The 27,284-nt window shown below is 35.7% G+C and overlaps 1 protein-coding gene across 5 annotated transcripts in view; it reads left to right on the forward strand.

The window, feature by feature from the left end:
* The window catches only part of MME (membrane metalloendopeptidase), a 147,696-nt gene that overhangs the window by 75,767 nt on the left and 44,645 nt on the right, over positions 1-27,284 (forward strand). For all 5 annotated transcript variants that reach the window (XM_077160832.1, XM_077160833.1, XM_077160834.1 and 2 more), the window contains 7 exons: positions 1,643-1,744; positions 3,586-3,722; positions 3,832-3,925; positions 5,179-5,307; positions 9,019-9,117; positions 12,123-12,203; positions 13,268-13,371. In XM_077160832.1, coding sequence (XP_077016947.1) covers positions 1,643-1,744; positions 3,586-3,722; positions 3,832-3,925; positions 5,179-5,307; positions 9,019-9,117; positions 12,123-12,203; positions 13,268-13,371 — 746 coding nt within the window. The remainder of the gene's footprint in view (positions 1-1,642; positions 1,745-3,585; positions 3,723-3,831; positions 3,926-5,178; positions 5,308-9,018; positions 9,118-12,122; positions 12,204-13,267; positions 13,372-27,284) is intronic.

Below are 27,284 nucleotides of genomic sequence, written 5' to 3' on the forward strand. Positions count from 1 at the left end.
AATTCAGCCTATCAGTTTGCTGAATTCAGGGGATCTCAGAGAAGAGAATTGCAGCAAAGCCCAAGGTAGTATTCCTGAATTTCCTTCAGTTCCAGGTGAACCCTTGGAGTCTAGGTTGGTTCCTTCTTCTCTGATATTCTTCTGATAGGGTTCCACAGTCTCAACTAAGTTAAGTGGCATCCAATTTATTGATTGAACCTATGGTGAGAGTGACCCTAAGAGCTACAGAGCTCCTTCCGACACTACCCCAAGTCTCCCACCATTTACCAAAGCCATTTTAGCTTCATCAGTCCAGAAGACTGAAAATCATTAAGGGCAATTTTAATTTCTGGGGCCACATGAAATGCAAAATCTCCAGTCGGAGAGACTGTGCTTGGAGCTGCAGCTGTGTGGATGGCAGGTTAATGGGTTCTGTGTGGTTCTGTATTGGTAAAAGAATTGCTAGAGCACAGCCTGCTGCCCAGGGTTTTTAACACTTCATACCTTCCCAGTTCATGTTCTGCCTTCACCGGCTTCAACTCTGCTGTTCTGTCTTGCCTCAGAATTACTTGTGTCTATGTTTTCTCTTCTCTCTTAGACTCCAAGATTGGGATGGTGTATTAGTCATCTTGCATCATCCATGTCTTCTCTTGTGTGCAGTATGGTATTCTATGCAGGAGATGTTCAATACATTTTTATAATTAATGAATGAATAAGTAACCCACAGGGGAAATTGGAGTCATTGCCATTGAGGCATAATTTCTATTTTAAACCTCTACCTTTTGTCTCTTCTTGCTTAAAATTGCATTTATTCGTTTCAACTACTAGTTAAGAAGTTTATTACAATTGTCTCTTTTTATAAGATTTAGTGAAAAAAAATTGGATGCTCCTAAGTGCAAGAGCACTAAACTGGGCCAGATAGGAGGTCAATCACAGGTTTTGTCACTCTCAGAAAATTTGTAATCTAACTATGCTACTCACTGGGAATTCTCTTTGCTTTCCATGCTGTTAAATTCTTGCTGAGACTTTTTTTTTTTTGTCTGTATTTTAACTGACACACTGGATGGGGATGGGGGAGACAGAGTATCTGAGAGATAAATTGGTGATGACTATTGCCAAAAAATTTGTTGTACTGTGAAACAAGTGGAGTCACAATTGAAGTAACCATTAACCATAGAAGAGAGGGCTGTAGATATTACTCGTGTGGTTTGGCAGGTATCAGAGCATAAAAAAGATTTTGAAAGAATGTTATACGTGACAATGCAGCTAGTGCAGTTCTTTGTGTTTTTTTTTTTTTTTTACTTTTTTATTATGTAATATAGCATATATACAAAGCAAAGAAATAAAAAAAACACTAGTATTCAAAGCACTCTTCAACTAGTAGTTACAGGACAGATCCCAGAGTTTGTCATGGGCTACCACACAATCCTCTCAGATTTTTCCTTCTGCAGCCAGATCTTGATAATTCTTACTGAATATACCTAAAATCCCTTAAATTTCACTTTTCTTTTTTATATGCTGAAATAAATGACAAAGTATGTATAGAATAGAACAAAAATCAAATTGTGTTGCATTTATCTTAGATGTCTTTTCCCTCACATGTAGTTGCATTTTTCTAAAGAATTCTTAATTCTTAAATAATAACTGTAAATTACATCCATAGGCTACAACTAAACCCGAAGATCGAAATGATCCAATGCTTCTTTATAACAAAATGACATTGGCCCAGATCCAAAATAACTTCTCATTAGTGATCGATCAGCAGGTACGTAGCAACTTTTATGTATTCTCTTACTGGGCCATTTCCTAAAATTATAACATTAAAATGCTATTTCCTAAAATTCATTGGTTCCTTATTTTTTGAAATAAATTGAAGTTCAAAATGAATTCAGATGACACCAAGCATTTGACTTCATGACCAGCCCTAAAGAAACTTACTTGAGGTCATTAAGTTTTTTCATTAATTGCTGCCAGAATTGACTCATTAATCATTAAATTAGAATTGAATTTCAAAGGTAGAATTCCTTTCAAGACAGCTATGAAATAATATTCAACATATCATAGTAAAGGACTTAGAAAACATTAAAACTGGAAATCTTTCTGAAAAACCATTAATAGTCATCTGACTTTTACAGTTAAACAGTAAAGGAACTGGGTTTCTTTTTAACTCTGAAAAGGGTAATTTATTTATAGAACGTGAATGCTCTAATCAATGTCTATGGCTTCGTTCAGAGCAAAAATGTAGAATTAGACCACAAAAGTTAAAAAAAAATGTTTTCTCATAGATTCCATTTATATGCAGCAATTTACACCTTTTTGCTTAGTTGTCATTCATTAGCTAGTATCTAAAAATCTGTTTTTTCAGCTATGCATTTATTCTTATATATTTGTGGACACTCATGATCAGGAAATGAAGCAACATCCATGGGAAAATCTACAAACGACCAGCTTCAGTGATAAAATTCTAGCACTAATTGTATTAAAAAGGACTTTCATTGAGGAAATTACTTATTGAGTGGAGGATTTCTCACATAGAACTTTTTAATATAGATATATTATATTAAATATATTTGAATATATTTAATATATTTAAATATTTATATTTAATATAATTTATTTACTATATTAAATATAAATTAGTAAAATGTGTTTAAGAAATTTATTTAGAAAAAATGGTTCTAACAACTAAAGAAAATCAAGAAAAGTAAATAACATCTCATAATTAGTATGTGATGTGTAAGTATTTTTTGAATAATAACACCTAAGATACTCATAATATTCTTAAACATTCTCAAACACTTAAATGTGGCATTTCAGCAAGGTTTGCTTAATCTCACTTCCATGGCCTTTCTTATATTTTCATTGTGGTTGACTAATCACCATTCTCATTTAAGAAATAATAGAAAGACAAGACTCCTTTTGGCAGCCAAACTTTTTTCTATTTTGTTTTTGTTTCCTTTGGCACCCTAGTTTTAAAAGCATAAAAAAATTGTAGTAAGAACAACTATAGACCGAATATTGATAGTTTAAAATGTATTTTTTGCTTCGCTTAATTGAAACCATTAATGTTGTATCTGTAACATCACAAACCTCTGCTATAATAGCATGTTTTCATTTGTAGCAGGATTTCCACTGAGATATATTACTTTGTTTGAATGTATTGTTTATTAAAATCCACTTTTAAAAGATAAACGCCATATATCCATCATATATATGATAGATATATCAATTTTTGATATATATATCAATTTTTTGCATAAGCCAAGGAAGTTTTATTTTTAGGGCCAGATTTCTTTTTCTTTTTTCAAATTATGGTTAGACCAAGAAGATGGTGATAAGCATAAAAACTAGTTGTGTGACTTTAAGATGAGAGGCTTTGATTTTCCTCCTGTATTGTTCAATTAAATTCTATCTACATAATCATGTTGCAGAACCAATTTTTAATCAAAAATTGATTGAAACAGTTAAGGAGGAAAAATGCCAACTAAGTACTAAACTGACCATTGTGATAATTATATAATGATGCAACTGACACCTTTAAAGTCTAATTGTCTAATCACAATTGAATCTTGGAATCTGAATGTTTTATGCCTGCTTTTTTCCCAGCCATTCAGCTGGTCAAATTTCACTAATGAAATCATGTCAACTGTGAATATTACTATTCCAAATGAGGAAGATGTGGTTGTTTATGCTCCAGAATATCTAACCAAACTTAAACTCATTCTTACCAAATATACTGCCAGGTAGGTGTATCAGAGTGCCCATACCCTCAAAGTTTACATTTCATATCACTCTTCAGAAGCTTTACAGCCTCATTTTTTCTGTTGCTGGGTGGTGGGTTTTTTTATACAGAGATCTTCAAAATTTAATGTCCTGGAGGTTCATAATGGATCTTGTAAGCAGCCTCAGCCGAAGCTACAAGGAGTCCAGAAATGCTTTCCGCAAGGTGAAGAAAAAATCTCTTTTCTTAAGACTTAAAGCATAAAAAGGAGATCCATGGTTTTGAGGGCTTGCCATGTACACTACTAGGGTATGGTGAACTCCCCAAGAGACCAAATGCCAAATGTAGACCGTCTTGCCCATATTTAGGATACACTGAATAGGAAAGACTTCAGTCTTTATGAGCTTTGCCCATGACTGCCTACTGTGGCTTCTTGACTATATTGCAGAGTAAGGAGTTCCATTCAGTTATTTACACAGTTCATGAAAGATTACTGGCTTCAATTTTGTCATATTAAAAGTAATGGAAGAAGGAGTGCACGGGTAGTTCAGTGGTAGAATGCTTGTCTTCCATGTGGGAGACCTGGGTTCGATTCCCGGACCATGCACCCCACCCTGCACACACACACACACACACACACACACACACACACACAAAGTAATAGCACAGGTGTCTGTCTCCATTAATTTAATTTTTAGGTGCCACAGCACATTAGCATATACACAGACGGACTACATGACATGGACAATCCATTGAGATATGACCTACTTGGGCATGACCCATATCTACATTATTTAAGCAATAATTACCTTACTCCCTTAGTGAGGGGAGAGGGCAGAAGGGATGGAGGAAGAAAAGATGTAAATGCATGTATTAACTGGCGTCCTGGAGAGAAAACCTCTGTAACTATATGAAATTTTCCATTTTCCTTTAGATGAAAATGTAGACACATTTTTAAAATAAGGAATGCATATCATGGTATTGTGTGAAATTTCCCTTACCTAAGTCAGCCTATTTATTGATAATTGCTATTTAAATGTATATACCTGCTATTCTAAGTACTTGGAGTTCAGTTAAAACATTAAAAAACAGGACTGTGTTTTCTTGTATACCAGAGGTCCCCCAAGTTGCATCTATTGAACATTCTTCCCATTTTCAAATATGCAGTGGTTAACAGTATTGGTTTTTTTTCTAGAGATTTCTAAAAGGATATTAACTTTTTATGAAACATGATATTGAGTTCTACAGGGACATGATATTGAAAATGTATCTTATTTTCAAATGATATATAAATAATCTGTCCAATCAAATTATATTTTATCGTTGGTTAAGGACACATGCCTTGTGAGAAAAATTAATGAATACTGCAAGAACTTAAAGGACACATAAAGAATAGAACCTTGTGAAAAATGTGTGCTCTTACCATGCTCCAGCCTTCGGCTCCTGTTCAAACTCCACATCCTTTTTCCCTTTTATAGGCCCTTTATGGCACAACATCAGAAATAGCAACTTGGAGGCGTTGTGCAAACTATGTCAATGGGAATATGGAAAATGCTGTGGGAAGGCTTTATGTGGAAGCGGCATTTGCTGGAGAGAGTAAACATGTGGTAATGTTTCCAGAACAACAAAACTATCGATTATTTGCTTATGACAATGAGCAATTCTAATAGTCCGTAATTTGGCTAAGATTTTGTTAATTAGAGAACCATGGATCATAATTTGCCATTTTCTTTCCAGAGAGTCTGTTTCTAATATGGTTTAGTCTAAAATAAACTATCCATTTTCCAGAAGCTGTGTATTCAAAGTACCCAGACACATGTTCTCTTGATACTGTCATTTATAAACTCTTCTATTAGCAAAATGGGCAAGAAATTAATGTTTTCTTCAAAACCTAAGAAAGTAAACCCAGGTTTATTTGAAGTATAAGAAATGCACCCCATTTTTCATTGTTACTGAAATAAAAACAATGGGACTTAAATGTATGATGAAAAAAACTACCAAAATGCTACATCATGCTTAACTAAACTGCTGATGGCAATAACAGTTAGTATTTTATGTTGGTGTGATTTATATGACAGTGGAAGCTACTACATTCTGAAGATGATTTTATATTTTTATTGACACATCTTCACATACATACAGTCTATACATGGTTTGCAATCAGTGCCTCACAATATCGTCACAATTGTATATTCATCACCATGGTAATTTTTAGAAAATTCGCATCACTCCAGAGAAGAAATTAAAAAAAAAAGAAAAAACTCATACAACCCATATCCTTACCCTTCCCTCTCATTGACCACTAGTATTTCAATCTACCCAATTTGTTTTACCCCTTATCCCCCTATTACTTGTTTATTTATTATCCATATTTTTTTACTCATCTGTTTATACGCTGAATATAAAGAGCATCAGACACAAGGTTTTCACAATCACACAATTACATTGTGAAAGTTATCTCTTTGTACAGTCTTCTTCAAGAATTCAGGCTACTAGAACATGGTTCAACAGTTTCAGGTACTTCCCTCCAGCCACTCCAATACATCATAAACTAAAAAGCGATATCTATATAATGCATAAGAATAACCTCCAGGATAACCTCAATTCTATTTGAAATCTCTCAGCCACTGAAACTTTATTTTGTTTATTTCTCTCTCTTCCCTTTTGGTTAAAAAGGCTTTCTCAGTCCCATGATGCTGGGTCCTGGCAAATCCTGGGAAGTTCTGTCCCACATTGTCAGGGAGATCTATACCCTTGGACTCATGTCCCACGTAAGGGGCGGGGGGACGGCAGTGAGTTCACCTGCCAAGTTGGCTTAGAGAGAGAGGCCACATCTGAGCAACAGAGGAAGTTTCTGGGGTGATTCTTTGTCCTAATCTTTTAAAAATGTTTTTATTTTAAAAACTTAACATACAAACATAGATTCTTTTTTGATTTTTAACTTTTTTAATTGTATAGTAAAACATATATACAAAGGAAAGTAATAAAAAAGCAAAAGTTTTCAAAGCGCTCTTCAACAAGTAAGTTACAGGACAGATCCCAGAGTTTGTCAAGGGCTACCATACTATCCTCTCATATTTTTCCTTCTAGCTGTTCCAGAATATAGGCGGCTAGAGGGTTTAAATAATTTTTTATCATCACAATTGACTTTTTCTCCTTCTTTTTTTGTGAAAAATAACATACATACAAAAAAAGCCATAAATTTCAAAGCACAGCACTACAATTAATTGTAGAACATATTTCAGAGTTTGACATGGGTTACAATTTCACAATTTTAGGTTTTTACTTCTAGCTGTTCTAAGATACTGGAGACTAAAAGAGATATCAATTTAATGTTTCAGCATTCATACTCATTTGTTAAATCCTATCTTCTCTGTATAACTCCACCATTACCTTTGATCTTTCCACCCCTCTCTTTAGGGATGTTTGGGCTATGGCAATTCTAAATTTTTCATATTAGAAGGGTCTGTCACTAATATGAGTGTTCTAGCTTGCTAGCTGCCAGAATGCAATAAACCAGAAATGGAATGGCTTTTAAAAAGGGGAATTTTAATATGTTGCAAATTAATAGCTTTTAGGCTGTGGAAATGTCCCAATTAAAACAAGTCTATAGAAATGTCCAATCTAAAACATCCATGGAAACATACCTTGATTCAAGAAGGCTGATGAAGCTCAGGGTTTCTCTCTCAAGTGGAAAGGCACATGGTAAGCATGGCATCATCTTCTAGCTTTAACTCCTGTCTTCTTATTTCATGAAGCACCCTGGGAGACATTTTCCTTCTTCATCTCCAAAGGTTGCTGGCTGGTAGACTCTGTTTCTCGTGGCTATGTCATTCTGCTCTCTCAGAATGTCTTTCTTTCTCCAAAATGTTTCCTCTTTTATAGAATTCCAGTGAAGTAATCAAGACCCATCTGGAACGGGTGGAGACACATTTCCACCTAATCCATCTTAACAACCACTTTTGATTGAGACACATTACCAAGGAGATGATTAATTAAAGTTTCAAACAAACAGTACTGAATAGGAATTAGAAGAAACCATTACCCTTACAAAATGGGATTAAGATTAAAACATGGCTTTTCTAGGGTACATACATCCTTTCAAACCAGCACAATGGGGTAGGGAGATGGAACTATCTGATGTTCTGGAGAGGCTGGATTAGGTTTCAGGACTTATCTGGGCCAGAAACCCATCTGGAGGTTGTGGGTTTCTGGAAAGTTACTCTAGTGCATGGAACCCTTTTGGAATCTTATATATTGCTCTAGGTGTTCTTTAGGATTGGCTGGAATGGTCCTGGTTGAGTGTTGGCAGGTTATGATACGTAGCAAGGTCTAACTGAAGCTTGCATAAGAGCAACCTCCTGATTAGTATCTTAACTCTATTTGAATTCTCTCTGCCACTGATACTTTATTAGTTACACTTCTTTTCCCCGCTCTGGTCAGGATGGGATTGTTGATCCCACGGTGCCAGGTCTGGACCCATCCCTGGGAGTCATCTCCCACATTGCCAGGGAGACTTTCACCCCTGGATGTCATGTCCCACGTAGTGGGGAGGGCAATGATTTCACTTGTAGAGTTGGGCTTAGAGAGAGTGAAACCACATCTGAGCAGCAAAAGAGGTCCTCCAGAAGTAACTCTTAGTCATGCCCATAGGCAGTCTAAGTTTTTCGCTACCTACATAAACTTCACAAGTGTAAGCCTCATGATCAAGGGCATGGTGTATTGATTTGGGTGTCCTTAAAGTTTGATGCAGTATCAGAGGATTCCCTGATGGTAAGGTTTAATAGTTCCGTATTCTTTCTCCCCTCCCTCAAGGGAGTTTGCCAATACTTTTTGAATATCTGCTTTAATATCTGCATAGGATGTATCCAGGTATTACAATAATCTATACAGGATTAAAAGACCTCTTTCTTATTCTGTGTTCTCTGTGTTTCAATTGTTCAAATGAGCTATGAGCTATACAGATAGGTTGAATTAGATTATAGACTACAGAAAATTTTAGTTCAGACCAAATAAACCTTTTTCCATTGGTCTCAAAGAGTATGTGTGGTTCTAAAATATTAAAGATGATTTTTTAATTGATGTATATGTTAAGACCCATTTAATCAATAGTGCTGATAATGGCAGTATTGCTTTAACAATGTGATGGTCCATATATACCCCCCATTTATTTAGATTATAGTTTGTCTGTAAACCTACATTTATTAGCATATTATCAAGTCATATAAAGACAGGTTGTAGCTCTATTTTATAAAAAATTATATGTTAACAAAGAAGAATTTGTGGCCTAAGTTTGTCTTCTGTTCTTTTGATTTGAGGTTGAAGATTTGATTAAACAGATCCGGGAAGTTTTCATTCAGACTTTAGATGATCTTACTTGGATGGATGCTGAAACAAAAAAGAAAGCTGAAGAAAAGGTAACAAGCAAGGCGGTGTTCACCATCAAAAAGAATTTTCTTTAAAAGAAAAGATTAACTCCTTTTTTTTTTTTTTTTTTACATGGGCAGGCATCAGGAATCGAACCTGTGTCTCTGACATGGCAGGCGAGAATTCCCCCTGCTGAGCCACTGTGACCCGCCCAAGATTAACTTTTTAAAAAGTTAGGAAAAATATAATTAAGGATAGCAGAAATAAATTCAGCTCCTATATGATGTTAATGCTTCTAGAAACATTTTTCATGAAAGTTTTTTTTATGATTTTCATCTTTTATTACCTCTGCAACCAATATCCACTTTCCGTGTTCAGTTTAAAACTTGAAAATGTTCCCATTTCCCTTTTGTTTGAGGAAGATCTCAGAAAATGAGAGGAAAATTACGTGACCAAGGAGAGAATTAAAAGATACTATATCAATTGTTCGTATTTTCCTCATTTCATGAAATATCTAAAAGACCTCAACCAATGTCTAAAAATGCCCCCTTGATTTTTTTTTTTTTTTACGTGGGCGGGCACTGGGATTCCCTTGATTTTTAATGCAAACGTCTAGCTAAGTTTTTATAACATGCCCAGTTTTGCTTTTTACATGACCTAAGGAGAAAAATATTGAATTTTTGTTCAAGCAAATGTAAGGTGGTACATTTTACTTGTGCATTGTAAGGTGGTCTAAGGGAATGTCGAAAGAGACTTCTTACAACTGTACCTATTTATCCACTTTGTGCAACCTTTATTGAGGCTTCTAACATATTGCATAAGGATAAAGTTAAGATTACTAAAGAAACCTTCCACTTAAACTTACTATGATCATTTGTCATGATAACTATATAAAAACCAGTGATCATTGGAAACATGTCCATTGAAAACTGTGTGATTTATGAGCAACATTCATGTACATACTGATTATCCCTCCGTATTTTAGGGGAGTTAAGAAGAGCAAACCATTCTTTGTACTGGTACAGTAGTATACAGCAATAAACTATTGTAACCTATTGTAATAAGAGAATCAGCTGCTAGTCTAGTTCTCTTTCAGAATTACATCACCTGGAAAGACTTTTTTCATCTCTCAAAGAGCCCTGAATGACTTAAGCCTAGAATTTAAGCCCACGGTATAACTATCTTTCCACCATTCTGAATTTCTCCTCAGAAGTTCAGATTGGGTTTGATCCTTTCATTTTGTAGCTATCCATGACATGGAGCTGTTTGGTGTGTCCACTTTGATTGTTCTAGATTGTTCTAGAGTTCCCAAAGTGGTATACTAGAAAACTGGACCTACACATTGTTCCACAAAAAAATTCCCATGGTCAAAAGAGTTGAGTTCTTCTGTAGGAAGCTTCCCTGATCCCTGTGCTCCTAGGTTGTGAGTATTTGACAGTTGACACTCTTCACTGCCTGTCGTTGCTCTTACAGTAAGTTCTCCAGGGCAGACAATTTTACCTGGTGTTGCATCCTCAGCCCCTTGCAAAGCACGTGGCTCTTAAGCAATTGAACATATGTTGAATGATTAAATGGACAAATTAATCCTGCCTCTTGGATATTTCCAAAACATAATTTTAGGCCCTAAGAAGTTCTGCAACAAAGAAACCTCTGTTTCATTTTTTTGCTACAGTGTTTACCCAAACTATCTGACAGTAAATTCTATTTAATGTGGCACCTCTTACTTTCTGCAGATTTTGTCTCTCTTAAACACTCTTGGGAAGTCTTCTAGGAAATAAAGCACCATTGAGAGACTGATTATACCCATGATGTTTCTTTGTAATGAGCCATGGTGTGAAAACTTAAAAACATGGGCGGGGCCTGACATCAGTGACACGTTACTTGTTCCACTGGGTAAATCCATGAGCACATATTACAGATTTGTAGCAAAACCACATCCATTTGATGGTAAGCCAAATAACTCAAAGGCACAGGTGTAATTCCCCATGAAAACTTCAAGTTAAACTATTTAAGACAAGGTTGTATGGAAAAAACAAAAGTCAAACATCTTTGAAAAAAGTAGGAGAGAAATAAAGAAATAAAAATAGAATGTAATAAATAAGTGATAAAGATAAAGTAATAAAAAATAAGTTTAAAATATTAAAAATTAAAAATTAGAAATAGCAAGTGATAGACAAGTGGTAAATATGAGCTGATATAACTAGGAGAAGCTTGTTTTCCATTCATTTAAATTAATGTCATTCTTTAACTTTGAAAATATAGGTATGCTGGCATTAGAGGCTGAAAGAGACCATAAAAAGTCCCAGGAACTAATATTCAGGAAGAATATTAGCACTGAACCTGTAAGCCCCTATCTATCTTCTCAGCCAAATAAATGAAGTGGAAAGATAATTACAAGCTGCTAGATTGGATGCTCTAAATATTAACACTTCCGTAAAATTGAAGAAAAAAGTTTTTCTTAGAAAAAGTTCTTAAAAGTACAATACATGAAAACATATGGAACAAAAATAAATAATAGGGGGAACAAATGTTTAAATAAATTTAGATTGAAATGCTAGTGATCAGTGAAAGGGAGGGGTAAGGGGTATGGTATGTATAAATTTTTTTCTGTTGTCTTTTTATTTCTTTTTCTGAATCGATGCAAATGTTCTAAGAAATGATCATGATGATGAATATGCAACTATGTGATGATACTGTGAATTACTGATTATATATGTAGAACGGAATGATCGTAAGTGAAAAATGTTTGCGTTTTTTTTTTTAATTTAAAAATTAATATAAAAAAGTACAATACACGTGGAACAATGACTTGCCACTTTTTATTTTGGCTTTTCTTTGGAAAGCTGCAGCATATGAGAATTGAGTATGAGAAACTAAATCTCAGATCTAGTTTAGCTTTTTGGACTCTGGAAAGAAGCCATCCCAAAGGTCTCCAAGTGTTGTCATATACTTTTTTAATAAACTATATAGATTGAGCTAGTCAATGGGAAAATTATAATATTTGTGTTTGAAAGTTAGATCATCATCCTCACTTTCAATGTTATAATTTTCATAGGCCTTAGCAATTAAAGAAAGGATCGGCTATCCTGATGACATTATTACAAATGATAACAAACTGAATAATGAATACCTTGAGGTAAGTCTCTATAAACATTCTGGGCTAAAGATACCTGAGACCAGTAAGATTTTCATATCCAGCTATGGAGTGCCAGAAATTAGGTGAAGGGGCCTAAAACCACAGTTTCGTAGTATAAAATTTTTCACGCTGAAGTCAAAGATGTTAGCCTGAACTGAATTTGATGGACATGGTTAATGTTATTTTGGATTCCATATATTTCATTTTAAGAACAGTAAGAAAAATCTAGTGTCATTTAAGACCATCAAAGGGTGGGTTTCAAGTTGGCATCAAGGGTTATTTATGATAAAAAAAAATGGACTGAATAACAGGCAGCTCTCAGTGTCTTAGTCAAATCTAGTTTCTTTTCACTTTCTAATCATTCCCCTACTGGATCCAGCAGGTCACACCTTTTTTGTTCAAAAAACACAAAGATCTAATAGTTGAAAACCAGAAACTCGGGAGATTAAAGTTCCTACCTTACTGACTTTTAGTCCTATTGCTAACCTGTGGTAACCATCGATGCTTGAAACTCTGCTGATAGAGGGATCCTTTCCCCATCCAGGATGGCAATGATTACTAACCAGTGATTTCTAGCTGAAGGTGGGGATTTGCAAGCTGTAGTGGCGTCTCCTCCCTTTCCATTTGCACAAAAGCTTGGTGCACTCCTTTAAATGAGTTGGTTCCAGTAGACAAGTCCTGGGGTCCTTGTGGCAGTTTAGTAGCCAAGAGCACAGACTCAAAGCTGAACTCCTTGGGTTAAAATGCCAGCTTCAACTAACTCACCCATCTGAGCAAGCAACTGAAATGCTTAGTGTCTCAGTTTCCTCACCTTTATAATGAGAATAGCAGCCCTTACTTCTAATACATGTTTAAAGTGCTTGGAAGAATCCCTGGCGCACAGTAGGTCCTAAATAACAGGTTATCATCATCATTTGTAATGGAAGGATTAAATATCAACAGAGGAAGGCTTGTCTGACACTTGGTTTCATTTGATTACTTAAAAATAGACTAAACTGGTGATTCAGTTAGAGCTACAGTGACCTGCTTTAATACTTCTCCCAAAATATTTTTATATGATACAGTTGAACTACAAGGAAGAGGAATACTTTGAGAACATAATTCAAAATTTGCAGTTCAGCCAAAGTAAACAACTGAAGAAGCTCCGAGAAAAGGTGGACAAGGAAGAGTATGTATATTCCAGTTTCTAACGTGTTCATGCAAAAGAGGATCTTTTTATTCCTCCTCTTTGTCGGATTGGAAGAAAGAGACTGATGTAGGAAAAAATGTTTAAAAGTGTAATATCCTCCTTCTATTGAATACTTTTAAGATCATCTAAGAGTATTTTACCAAAGATCATCTAAGAGTATTTTACTAAAGGTGAGAAATTCAACTAAAATTTTTTTTTTTCATTAAGGTGGCCTTAAACCACTTCACTTCTTTTGTTTTGTTTTTTTTATATTATTGCCTGTTCCCTCTTCTTGGTTTGTAGGTAAGGTTCTCAATAACACCTTAACCTAAATAACCCATACCTCCCTCAAGTCCTCTCTTTATCTATACTCTGTAAGCAGAATTTTATCTTCTGCCAAATGCCTCACCTTTTTCCATCAGGCAAGCATCCCACGAATTCCATCTTCCTAGAACTGGCCATAGTTCTAGTGTTCATAGTTCATAGTGTTAGTGTTAACTAGCTATTAGTTAACTAATTGTTGACTAACTATTAGTGTTAGTTCATAGTTCATAGTTCATAGTGTTAACCTAGAAGAGGGTTAACACTTCTCTTAACCCTCTGGTAGCCAAATATGGGATGCCAGGAATCACCCTCACTCATAACCTTCATATTAACTATCTATTTAGTGTTTATATTTCAGTTTAATATATGGATATAATATTTATCAACATACGTGTTTATGCATTCAAGGCACTAACCTGCTTACATTGACTTTTTCTCACTTAGGCGATTAACTCCTAGAAAAAGGGGTAATTTTTTATGATCATTAACACCTTAGCACTCAGCACATTGCCAAGCATATAGAAGATTCTCTATTAAAACTGAATGAATGAATGAATGAATGAATGAGCAAGTCAAAATTAATGTACTAACCTCAACTAACAAAATAGCCTGCCAGTGAGGTGCTTGGTCCATCTATGAATTCACTTACTAGTTTGTTCTTTTATTCATCTAAATAATATTTTGGAAAGCTGAGTGAGTCAGGGTGTCATGGACACTGGGGAAATCAAAGGTGAATCCTACTTATATTGCATTACAACAGCAGAAGGTAAACAAGACATGTAATACACTGTACCATAGAGAAGAGTTGTACCAAGAGAGATAAAAAGTACAGTGGGATTTTTTTTTATGTCAGGGCTATTCTGTTCTCATTAAACCAAGAACAGGTTGGACAAAATTCATAAATGCAAATGTCAACACTTTATAATCTTTACATGGCATTTTGCTGCCTTGCAAACACTAGGTACCCTCAAACAGAGACTGTTGTGCTGACTTCCTGCTTTATACTAGAACAAATATTATGTTATCTGGTACTAAAACCCAGGCTGCAAATATCAGAGAATGTTTAGTGTTTCAGCTGAGAAAGAAAGGAGAGGAGGTACATGTGGCTGGTGTTATAATCAGTTATCAAATCCTGTCCCTAGAAACCCATGAAAAGTCATCAAAAAGGACACCCTGTGGATACATACACAATCTGAGAATGTTTCTTACATGTCTGAATGTTTTATGTCTTTAAAAAATACGTACATTTACATTTAATAATTTTCACTATTCAGAAAATCTACAGAAAAATATTGTCAAATATTCTTTCTGCATTCATATGGCACTAGAAAGTTTATTAATTTTAAAACTTGTTGTTGAATTATTGCTTGGTGCTTTCTTCTGAAGCTCAGGTAATCCCAATTCTGTAATCATTTTGTAACATAGTTTGCACTGTTCTTTTTCTTTCATTGTGTGTTAATTTTCTCTGAGTCATCTCTTAAACACAGATAATCAAACAGCAGAAATTGTATATAATACTTTAATGATGCTTGGTCAGTAAGTTGCATTGTTCAGTAGTACTTTGTGAATTTTTTGTATGACCTTCTGGTAGTCAGCCGTTGATGCAGTGTGACTTCTAAGGTCTTCTCTGCCCTGCCTGGCCTGGTTTTCCCTCCTTGTCTGTGTTCTGCCTGTATATTGAGGACAGGGTTCAAATCTCTGACTGTATGTCACAATCACCTGATGAGTAGTAAAAAAAATTCTGATTTCTCAGCTTAACTACACTAGATTGTGATGTAATTCATCTGTGGGTGGGATGCAGATACTGGGGTTCTTTTTTTTTATTGGGAAATAGAGCGTATGTACAAAAAAGCGATAAATTTCAAAGTACATTGTTACAAGTAGTTATAGAACACATTTCAGAGTTTGGTATGGGTTACAGTTCCACAATTTTAGATTTTACTTCTAGCTGCTCCAAGACACTGGAAACTAAAAGAGATATCAATATAATCATTCAGCATTCATACTCATTTCTTAAATCCTATCTTCTCTGTTGTAATTCCTTCTCCTTTGATTTTTCTCTCAATCTTTAGGAGTATTTGGACTATGCCCATTCTAACTTTTTCATGTTGGAAAGGGCTGTCTGTAACATGGGATAGAGAGTTAGAGCTAGTTGATGTTCTGAAGAGATTGGCCCCTCTGGGTTTCAGGACTTATCTGGCCAAGGAACCCATCTGGAGATCATAGGTTTCTAGAAAGTAATCAGTGTATGGGACCTTTGTAGAATCTCAGATAAAGTTCTAGGTGTTCTTTAAGGTTGGCAGGAATGGTTTCGATTTGGAGGCTAGTAAGCCATGATAAATAGAAATATCTAGCTGGAACTTGCTTAAGTAGCCTCCAGAGTAGCCTCTTGATTCTATTTTCACTCTCTCAACCACTGATAACTTATTTTGTTACAATTCTTTTCCTCCATTTGGTCAGAAAGGCATTTTCTATCCCATGGTGCCAGGGCCAGGCTTATCCCTGGGATTAATATTTCACATTTTCAGGGAGAATTTCACCCCTGGATGTCATGTCTTGAATAGGGGGTAGGGCAATGATTTTACTTGCACAGCATTTAGTTGTACAACAGATTTCAGTTTGGTATGGGTTATAGTTCCACAATTTTAGGTTTTTACTTCTAGGACTTACTTTGCCCAAGGACCCATCAGGAGGCTGTAGGTTTCTGGAAAGTTATCCTAGTGCTTGAAACCTTTGTAGAACCTTATATATTGCCCTAGGTGTTCTTCGGGATTGTCTGGAACGGTCCCGGTTGAGGGTTGGCAGGTTATGATAGGTAGCAAGTTCTAACTGAAGCTTGCGTAAGAGCAGCCTCCAGAGTAGCCTCTTGACTCTATTTGAACTCTCTCTGCCACTGAAACTTTATTACACTTCTTTTCCCCATTTTGGTCAGGATGGAATTGTTGATCCCACGGTGCCGGGTCTGGATTCATCCCTGGAAATCATCTCCCACGCCTCCAGGGAGACTTTCACCCCTGGATGTCATGTCCCACGTAGTGGGGAGGGCAATGATTTCACTTACAGAGTTGGGTTTAGAGAGAGTGAGGCCACATCTGAGCAGCAAAAGAGGTCTTCCAGAAGTAACTCTTAGACATGCCTATAGGTAGGCTAAACTTCTGCACTGCATATATGAACTTCACAAGAGCAAGCTGCGAGATCAAGGGCTCGGCTTGATTTAGGTTTCCCTATCAGGGGTTTTCCCAGTGGTGAAGTTTAATAGTCCATATTTTTTCTCCCATTCTTCAAGGACTTTGTTGATACTCTTTATTATCTGCTTAATATATTCTGGGATGTATTCAGGCATTACATTAAGCTATACAGGATTAAGGGCCCTCATTCTTATTCTGGGCTCTCTGTGTTTTGATTGTTTAAACCAATCAGCTTCTTTCTTCTCTCTAATGAAGCCTGATCTCTTTTTCACCTTCTTTAACAGTTGTTGTGTGTGGCAATGCTGACTTTCAGAGCTGCAGAACTCCTATTCTGAGCCTTAGGTGTCACACAGGTACCCAAAGTGTCAAGGAAATACCAGGTTATACATATATAGTACAGAATCTCCAAATATAGAAATAACAATTACAGCTCCAAATTAAATATGACTGCTGTAACAGCTTACAACCTAGGTCCCAATTTTCTTATAATTATTTTCTGGAAGTGACCATACAATATTTGCTCTTTTGTTTCTGGTTTATTTTGCATTACTAAATAAAGCCCCCAGATTCATTCACCTCATTGCATGCCTCACAACTTCATTCCTTTCTGTGGCCACACAATATTCAATCATATCACAGTTCACCATTCTACTGCTCAATCCTTGTAACCACCTCCATCCATTGGGCATCAGGTTTAATGTCCAAAGTCAACAATCCATGTCTCACATTTCCTCACCTAGTTGTATAGTCATCAGCACTCAATTTTAGACAATTTTCATTGCTCCAAAGAGAAAAAGAACCGATAAACATACCCTTACCAAATAGAAAATCCAAATCTCCCCTTAACTCCTGTCCTTATCCCTAATTATTTACCCCTGCTATAGCTGTGGTACTGTTAATGTCTTCTTGTTAAATATAGACCATAGGATGCAATAGTAGTTTTCCTCCCTACAACCCATTATTACTTACTCTTTGTAGAAGATTCATACCTTTGCAGTAGTTCATACAAGAACTTATTTATATTTGTAGTGTTAATCAGTGGGATACATAGATCTATACAACTCCTTTCAATCATGTTCACCTTCAATATGGCAATGTTAGTTATTGACCCACTAATGAACTGCCTTCACATCTATCCATTCCCTTACATTTAATTTCAACCTCATTAGCTAACCGTTCACCCATCTCTAGCTTCCATGTATCTCTAGGTCCTCTATATTCTATATTACAAGCCTCTGAATTTACCTTCACCAAGGTCTTAAAAGAGAAATCATACAGTATCTACCCTGTTGTGCCTGGCTTATTTCACTCATATCCTCATGGCTTATCCATGTTGTCATATTCTTCGGGACTTCAATACATCTTATTGTTGCATAATATTCCATTGTAGGTATATAACACACTTTGTTTATCCACTTGTCTGTTGATGGACATTTTGATTGTTTCCACCTTTTGGCAATTCTGAATAATGCTGCTGTGAACATCAGTGTGCAGGCATCTGTGTGTCACTGCTGTCAGCTCCTCTGGGTATATACAGAGTGGTTTTGGGGCATCATAGGGCAACTCGATATTTAATTTTCTAAGAAACCACCAAACTGTGTTCCATAGTGGCTGCACCATTATGCATTCCCACCAGCAGTGCATAAGTGTTCCAATTTCTCTACATCCTCTCCAACATTTGTCATTTCCTGTTTGTTTAATAGCAGCCATTCTTATAGGTGTGAGGTGATATCTCATTGTAGTTTTGATCTGCATTTCCTTTATAGGTAATGAAAATGAGCATCTTTTTATGTGCTTTTTAGCCATCTGCATCTCTTCAGAGAAATGTCTATTCATATCTTTAGCCCATTTTTAATTGGGTTGTTTGTTCTTTTGTTGTTGAATTATATGATTTCTTTATGTATATAGGATATCAACCCTTTGTCTGATACGTGACTTCCAAATATTTTCTCCCATTGAGTTGGGTGCCTCTTCACCTTTTTGACAAAATATTTTGAGGCACAGAAGCATTTAACTTTGAGGAGTTCCCATTTATCAGTTTGTGGTTGTTGTTGTTGCTTGTGCTTTGGGTGTAAAATTTAGGAAGCTACTTCCTATTACTAGGTCTTGAAGATGTTCTAAGAAACCACAGTTTGGTGGTTTCTTGGAAAATTAAATATCGAGTTGCCCTATGATGCCCCAAAACCACTCTGTATATACCCAGAGGAGCTGACAGCAGTGACACACAGATGCCTGCACACTGATGTTCACAGCAGCATTATTCAGAATTGCCAAAAGGAGGAAACAATCAAAACGTCCATCAACAGACAAGTGGATAAACAAAGTGTGTTATATACCTACAATGGAATATTATTTCCTGTTTTCTTCTAGCAGTTTTATGGTACTGGCTTGTATACTTAAGTCTTTGACCCACCTTGGGTTAATTTTTGTTTATGATGTAAAGTAAGAGTCCTGTTTCATTCTTTTGACTATTTAATATCCAGTTTTCCCATGCCCATTTATTGAAAGGACTGTTTTGTCCTAGTTCAGTGGATTTAGGGGCCTTGTCAAACATCAGTTGACCACAGATTTGGTGTGGCTTAAAGAATCTATTTCCAGATTCTTGTTTCTATTCCTAGATTCTTGGCTCTATTCCATTAGTCAATCCTTCTATCTTTGTGCCAGTACCATGCTGCTTTGACCACTGTGACTTTATAATATACTTTAAAATCAGAAACTGCTAATCTTCTCACTTCATTCTTCTCTTTTAGAATATTTTTGTCTATGCAAGTTCTCTTTCCCTTCCAAATGAATTTAGTAACTAGCTTTTCCAAATGTTCAAAGTAGGTTGTTGGAGTTTTGATTGGCATTGTGTTGAATCTGTAGATCGATTTGGGTAGAATTGACATCTTAACTACATTCCACCTTCCTATCCATGATCAGGGAATGTCTTTCCACCTATTTAAATCTTCTTTGATTTCTTTTAACAGTATTATCTGTGTACAGGTCCTTTATGTCCCTGGCTAAGTTTATTTCTTGATACTTGATTCTTTTAGTTGCTATTTGAATGGATTTTTTCCCTTAATTCTCTCCTCAGTTAGGTCATTGCTTTTGTATAGAAACATTGCTGGTTTCTGTACATTAATCTTAAATCCCACCACTTTACTGAATTTATTAGTTCAAGAAGCTTTGTGGTAGATTTCTCAGCATCTTCCAAGAAAAGTAAATATCATGTCATCTGCAAATAATGAAAGTCTAACTTCTTCCTTTACAATTTTGATGCCTTTACAATTTTGATGCCTGCCTGATTGCCCTAGCTAGAACTTCTAAGACAATGTTGAATAATGATGGTGACAGAAAGCATCTTTGTCTTATTCCCAATCTTAGGGGGAAGGCTTTGAGTTTCTCACCATTAAGTATGATGCTGGCTCTGGGTTTTTCATGTGTGCCCTTTATCATACTGAGGAAGTTCCCTCTGATTTCTTGCATTTGAAATATTTTTATCAGAAAAGGATACTGAACTTTGTCAAATGCCTTTACAGCATAAATCAAGATAGTCGTGTAATTTTCCCTTTCGATTTGTTACTGTGCTGTATTACATTGATTGACTTTCTTGTGTTGAACCACCTTTGCCTTCCTAGTATAAACCCCACTTGGTTGTGTTGTATAATTCTTTTAATGTGTTGTTGGGTTCAACCTGCAAATTTCATTGAGAATTTTTGCATTTATATTCGTTAGGGAGATTGGCCTGTAGTTTTTCTTTCTTATAGCATCTTTACCCAGTTTTGAAATTACAATGATGTTAACTTCATAAAATGAGTTAGGTAGTGTTCCTTTTTCCTTGATTTTTTTGAAAAGTTTGAGCAAGATTGCTGTTAGTTCTTTTTGGAATGTTTGATAAGATTCCCCTGTGAAGCTATCTGTCCCTGGGCTTTTTTTATTTTGTAGGAAGATTTTTTATGACAATCTCTTTACTTGTAATTGGTTTGTTGGGATCTTCTGTTTCTTCTCGGGTCAGTGTAGCTTGTTTGTGTGTTTCTAGGCAGTTGTCCATTTCCTCTAAATTGTCTAGTTTGTTGGCATAAAATTTTTCCTAGTATTCTATTTGATTATTTTTATTTCTTCAGGGTCCACGGTAATGATTGCCCTCTCATTTCTGATTTTGTTTATTTGTATCCTCTCTCCTTTTTTCTTTGTCAACCTAGCTAGGTGTCCATCAATTTCTGATTTTCTCAAAGAGCCAACTTTTGGTTGTATTGATTCTTTCTTTTGGACTTTTGTTCTCCAACTCATTTAATTCTGCTATAATCTTTGTTATTTCTCTTCTTATGTTTGCTTTGGGGTTAGTTTGTTATTCTTTCTCTAGTTCCTCCACATGAGCTGTTAAATCCTGGATTTTTGCCCTTTCTTCTTTTTTGAATACAGGCATTTATGGCAATAAACACAGCACAGCCTTTGCCACATTCCATCAGTTCTCATAAGTTGTATTCTCTTTTTCATTCATCTCCAGATATTTACCAATTTTTCTAGCAATTTCTTATTTGACCTACTGGTTGTTGAAGAGTGTGTTATTTAATCTCCATGTATCTTTCAAAGTTCTGGTTCTTTGGTTGTTATTGATTTCCTGCTTCATTCCATTATGATCAGAGAAAGTCCTTTGAATAATTTAAATCTTCTTAAATTTATAAAGACTATTTTGTGCCCAAGCATATGCTCTATCCTGGAGAATGTTCCATGAATAGGAGACAAAAATGTATATCCTGGTGTTTCGGAGTACAGCGATCTGTCCATTAGGTCTAATCTATTTATCAAATTATTTCTCTATTTCTTTGTTGATCCTCTGGTTGTTCTTTGTATAGAGGAGAATGTTGTATTAAAGTTTCCTACTATTATTATTGAAATGTCTATTGCTCCGTTCAGTTTTGCCAGTGTTTGCCTCATGTACTTTGGAGCTTCTTGATTGGGAGCATAACTGTTTATGATTATTATTTCTTCTTGGTGAATTTTACCTTTTATTATTATGTAGCGTCCTTCTTTTTATCTTATTGTCTTTACATTTAAAGTCTATTTTGTCTGATATTTGTATAGCTACCCCTGATTTCTTCTGCAGCTTGCATGAAACATCTTTTTCCATACTTTCTCTTTCAATCTATTTGCGTCCTTGGGTCTAAGATGAGTCTCTTGTAACCAGCATATAGATGGATCATATTTCTTGATCCATTCTGTCAATCTCTATCTTTTAATTGGTGAGTTTAGTATGTTAACACTCAAAGTTATTACTATAAAAGCAGTTCTTGAATCTACCATCTTATCCTTTGGTTTTTGTCAGATCTATCTATTCTTTTCATCTTTCTCTTTTTATCCTTTAAGTTAACCTTACTAATATTTTTCAAATTGTGCCCTCCTCTGGACCTTCCACTCCTGTGTTTTCTTTTCAGCTGACAGAACTCCCTTTAATATTTCTTTCAGAGCCAATCTCTTGTTGACAAATTCTCTCAACCTTTGTCTATCCATAAAAATTTGAATCTCTCTTTCAGTTTTGCAGGAGAGATTAAAGGACTGTTTGGCTGTGTACAGAATTATTGGCTGGAAGTCTTTCTCTTTCAGGATCTTAAATATAAGTTACCACTGCTTTCTCACCTCCATGGTGCCTGTTGAGTTCTTCAAGGGAGCTCCAGTCTACAGAGCTGAGGGGCTGATCTCCTAAGCTAGCTGTGATGGCAGATGCTTTCCTGGGTATGGACTCTTATCCCCAGTTGAGTCCCAGTGGCGCCCACTCACCTAGTTCTCTGCATTTCAGTTCTTCCACTTTTTAATCCAGGACCTCCCTTTGTAATATAGAAGCCCCTCTCATTTGCACTCTGGAACCGCTGTCCCAGTTGTTTTTCTGTCACATCTCTAGTTATTCCTTGGAGCTGCAGTGAACTCAGCCTATCTTATCCCACCATCTTTCCAGAAGTTCTCTGATATTCTTTTTAAGTACCACACATACACATGCCTGTGCATGCACATAGGGACCTCTGAGTTAGTGTTCCTTTTTATATTAAATCATACTTGTTCATCTTTAAGTTTGGGTAATGTTTCATGAGATGATGTCTTAAATTTTGAGAATTTAGGCTTGAAAGGTATTTTTGTCTTCCAAAATATTGGAGGCAGTTTTGCATCATATCATTAAGACTTCCTACTGTAAGATACAATCTTATAAAAGGACTTCATATGTTTTTTTTCTTTTTTTACATGGGCAGGCACCAAGAAATGAACCCAGGTCTCTGGTATGGCAGGCAAGAACTCTGCCTACTGAGCCACTGTGGCCCAGGACTTCATATTTTGCTACTGATTTTTGTAGTAAATGGATCTGACTAATGTTGCACCTGCTTAATCGTAATACAGTCACAACACTATGCTTTATTTTTTTGTCATACCAAGTTCAAATCCTCATTATGAGTGTTGAAATAGATAGCATCTATTGCTTCAACTTTGTTCACTTAACCTATAGTTAGTTCACAGAAAATTGCAGCTTTAGTTCTGAAAAACCTCACTTCCAGAGTCTTAAGGAACTAGGTATCCATTTCTAAAATTGAGGGGACAGAAGTAAGAAAAGCTCTACTGAATTTTGCAGGTTTTTAGAAAGAAATGATGAATTGGATTTCAAGGGAGGGATTAATTTGGATAAATACAATCAGTTACCCAAATAGTAAACCCCTGCACCTTTTCTTTCTTCACTCAGTTGCTTGCATACACTTGTTGGCATTTTCTACCATTGGTATTACCATCATGTATTTGTGCCTGGCCCAGATCTACACCATCTAGCTGCCAGTGAGATGTCTTCATAGAGTTGTCCCACTGACCCTCCTGGCACAGCATTTGTCACTCTGGGCAAAGTGTCCTGATCTTTTGCCTCGTATCTGTCTATTTTCCAACAATCTCCATATTATTGCCACTAAGACAGACACCAAGATTTCTATCTTGTTACCTTAGACTGATCCCTTTTTTCTCATATTTGATGTATCTTTATGTCTACAATTATACCTCACTTAAATCTCTTTCTCAGAAAACTAAACAAATGAAAAGATTTACAACCACCAGCTGCTGATTAAATTGTACATGCGTGGGGGGAAGATCCATCTTATCATTCCCATTGTCATTGCCTTTATTTGGACATTTCTCGTTGTTCAACAGAGGAATTAGAACTTACTGTTTTTTCTTATTGCCAATCATCTCATATTCTTCATTTTATCTTCCACACTCTTACCCGAGAAATCTTTTGAAGACACAAACTGGGTCATCCTATTTCCTGCTAAAAACTCTTCGATGTATCCTCATTGCCTGTCTTGTGAAACAGCAACTCTTTACAAAGAGGTAGAAGGTTCTCCAAGTCTCTCCACTCATTCTCCAGAATTCCCTGGGACTTGAGCTACACACACCATGGCCCCAAAGCTTCAACCACACTAAATCCCTTGCAAGTCATGCTTTTGTGTTTTCCCCTGAGTTGTCCCTTAACTTCTACCACCTTTCCCACCTTTGTCCATTGAACAGAAAACTACACATCGTATGCCTTAAACTCCTATTCAAGATCCCATTACATTTTTTTTAATTAGTGAAGTAGCAGGTTTACAGAAAAATCGTGCATAAAATACTGAGTTCCCATACACCACCCTCTTAATAAACCTTGCATTGATGTGGTCATATGCTACACTTGATGAAAGCACATTTTTATAATTGTACTATTAGCTATAATTTATTGCTTAACTTGAGTCCACTGATTGGGTTTTGCAGTTCCACAGATTTATTTTAAAGTTTATTTTAATATATAAAACCTAAAATATCCCTTTTAACCACATTCAAATATATAATTAAGTGCTGTTGATTACCTTCAGAAAGTTGTGCTACCCTTACCACCCTCCATTACCAAAATTTTCCTATTACCCCAGATAAAAACTCTGTACATTTTAAGCCTTTACTCCCTGTCTCCTACCCCTACCCCATCTCCTAGTAACCTGTACTGTAGATAATGACTCTATGAGTTTATTTATTCTAATTATTTCATATCAGCGAGATCATACAATAGCTATCCCTTTCTGTCTGGCTTATTTCACTCAAAAGATGTCTTCAAGGTTAATCCATGTTGTCTCATGTATCAGAACTTTATTCATTTTTAGGGATGAAGAATATTCCATTATGTATATATACCACACTTGTTGGTTGATGAATACTTGGTTTGCTTCCATCTTTTAGCAATTGTGATTAATGCTGCTATGAGCTTCAGTGCAGAAATAAATGTAAGTCCCTGCTTTCAGTTCTTTGGAGTATAATCTAGAAGTGGAATTGGGAGATCATAAGGTAATTCTATGATTAACTTTCTGAAGAAATGCCAGATGGACCTTCACAGTGGCTGCACCATTTTATGATTGTTGCTCTTTTTCCACAATCTTTCCAACACTTGTGTTTTCCCTTTTTTAAAAAATAGTAACCATTCTACTCGGTGCGAAATGGTATCTCAAAGTGGTTTTGATTTGCATTTCCTTAATGGCTAATTAGGAATTTTCATTGTGTTTTGGTCATTTATAAATCTTCTTTGGAGAGAGTTCTAGTCAAGTCTTTTGCCCATTTTTAAATTGGGTAGTTTATCTTTTTGTTGTTGATTTGAATGCTGTCTTTATGTATCCTGGATATTAAACTCTTATTGTATATGTGGTTTTCAAATATTTTCCCTCATTGTGTAGGTTGTCATTTTACTTTCATGATAGAGTCCTTTAATGCACCCAAGTTTTTTTATTTTCTGATGTGCCATTTATCTATTTTTTTCTTTTCTTTCTTGTGCTTTGGGTGTAGAGTCTAAGAAACCGTTGCCACATAAAGTCCTGAAGATGCTTCCCTTCATTTTCTTCTAGGAGTTTTATAAATACCGGCCTTTATATTTAGGTCTTTGATCCATTTTGAGTTGCTTTTTATATATGGTAGAGGTAGAAATCCAACTTCATTGTTCTGTGTTTTTCTAGGACTGTTTTGACTAGATTACTCTTCACCAATTGACTGGTCTTTACCTCCTTGAGAACAATCAGTTGACCATAAGTTTAAGGGGTTGATTTCTGGACTCTCAGTTTGATTTCAGTATTCCTTTTGCCAGTACCATGCCATTTTGATTCCTGTGGCTTTGTAATAGGTTTGAAGATCAGGAAGTGTAAGTTCTCCAGGTTCATTCATCTTTTACAAGATGGCATTGGGTATTTAGAGCCCCAGCCCTTCCATATAAATTTGATGTTCGGCTTTTTCATTTCCACAATGAATGCTGCTGACATTTTGATTGGGAATGCATTGAATCTATAAATTCCTTTGGGTAGAATTGACATCTTAACCATATTTGGAGTTCCGATCTTTGACTATGGAGTGTCCTTCCATTTATGTTGTCTTTGATTTCTTTTATTAGTGTTTTATAGTTTTCTGTGTACAAGTCCTTTACATCTTTGGTTAGATTTATTCCTGGATAGTTGATTCTTTTAGTTGCTATTATAAAAGGAATTTTTCTTGTTTTATTCTTCTGATTGTTCATTACTAGTGCATAGAAAAACTACTGATTTTGGAGTGCTGATCTTGTACCCTGCTACTTTGCTGAATTCATTTATTAACATTAAGCTTTCTTGTGATTTTTCAGGGTTTTCTGAATATAGGATCATGTTATCTGCAAAAGGCAAAGTTTTACTTCTTCTTTTCCAATTTGTATGCCTTTTATTTCTTTTCCTTGCCCAGTTGCTCTGGCTAGAACTTGTAGTATAATAGTGTTGACAGTGGGCATCCTTGTTTTGTTCCTCATCTTAGAAGGAAAGCTTTCAGTCTTTCACCTGAGTGTGATTATCCATGGATTTTTCATATATACCCTTAGGTTGATGATGTTTCCTTCTTTTTCTAGTTTTTTAAGTGTTTTTATCAAGAAGGAGTGTTGGATTTTCTCAAATGCCTTCTCAGCCTTAATTGAAATAGTGTGTTTGTTCTCCTTCAGTCTGTTAGTGTATTACATAATTGATTTTCTTACATCAACCCACCCTTGCATACCTGGGATAAATCACATTTGATCATGGTGTGTAATTCTTTTAATACGCTGTTGGATTTGATTTGCTAGTGTTTTGTTCAGGATTTTTGCATCTGTCTTCAAACAAAATATTGGTCTGTAATTTTCTTTTCTTGTGTCTTGATCTGGCTTTGGTATGAATACAGGTGATGCTGGCCTTGTAGAATGAATTTGGGAGTGTTCCCTCCTCTTCAATTTTTTGGAAGAGATTGAGCAGAATTGGTGTTAATTCTTCTTGGAATGCTTGGTAAAATTCCCCTGAGAAACCATGTGGTCCTGGGCTTTTCATTGCTGAGAGGTTTCTGAATATTTACTCAATCTCTTTAGTAATCTTTGTTCATTGAGATTTTCTATTT

This window comes from Tamandua tetradactyla, chromosome 5 (assembly GCF_023851605.1).
Source record: "Tamandua tetradactyla isolate mTamTet1 chromosome 5, mTamTet1.pri, whole genome shotgun sequence".
Classification (NCBI taxonomy): domain Eukaryota; kingdom Metazoa; phylum Chordata; class Mammalia; order Pilosa; family Myrmecophagidae; genus Tamandua; species Tamandua tetradactyla.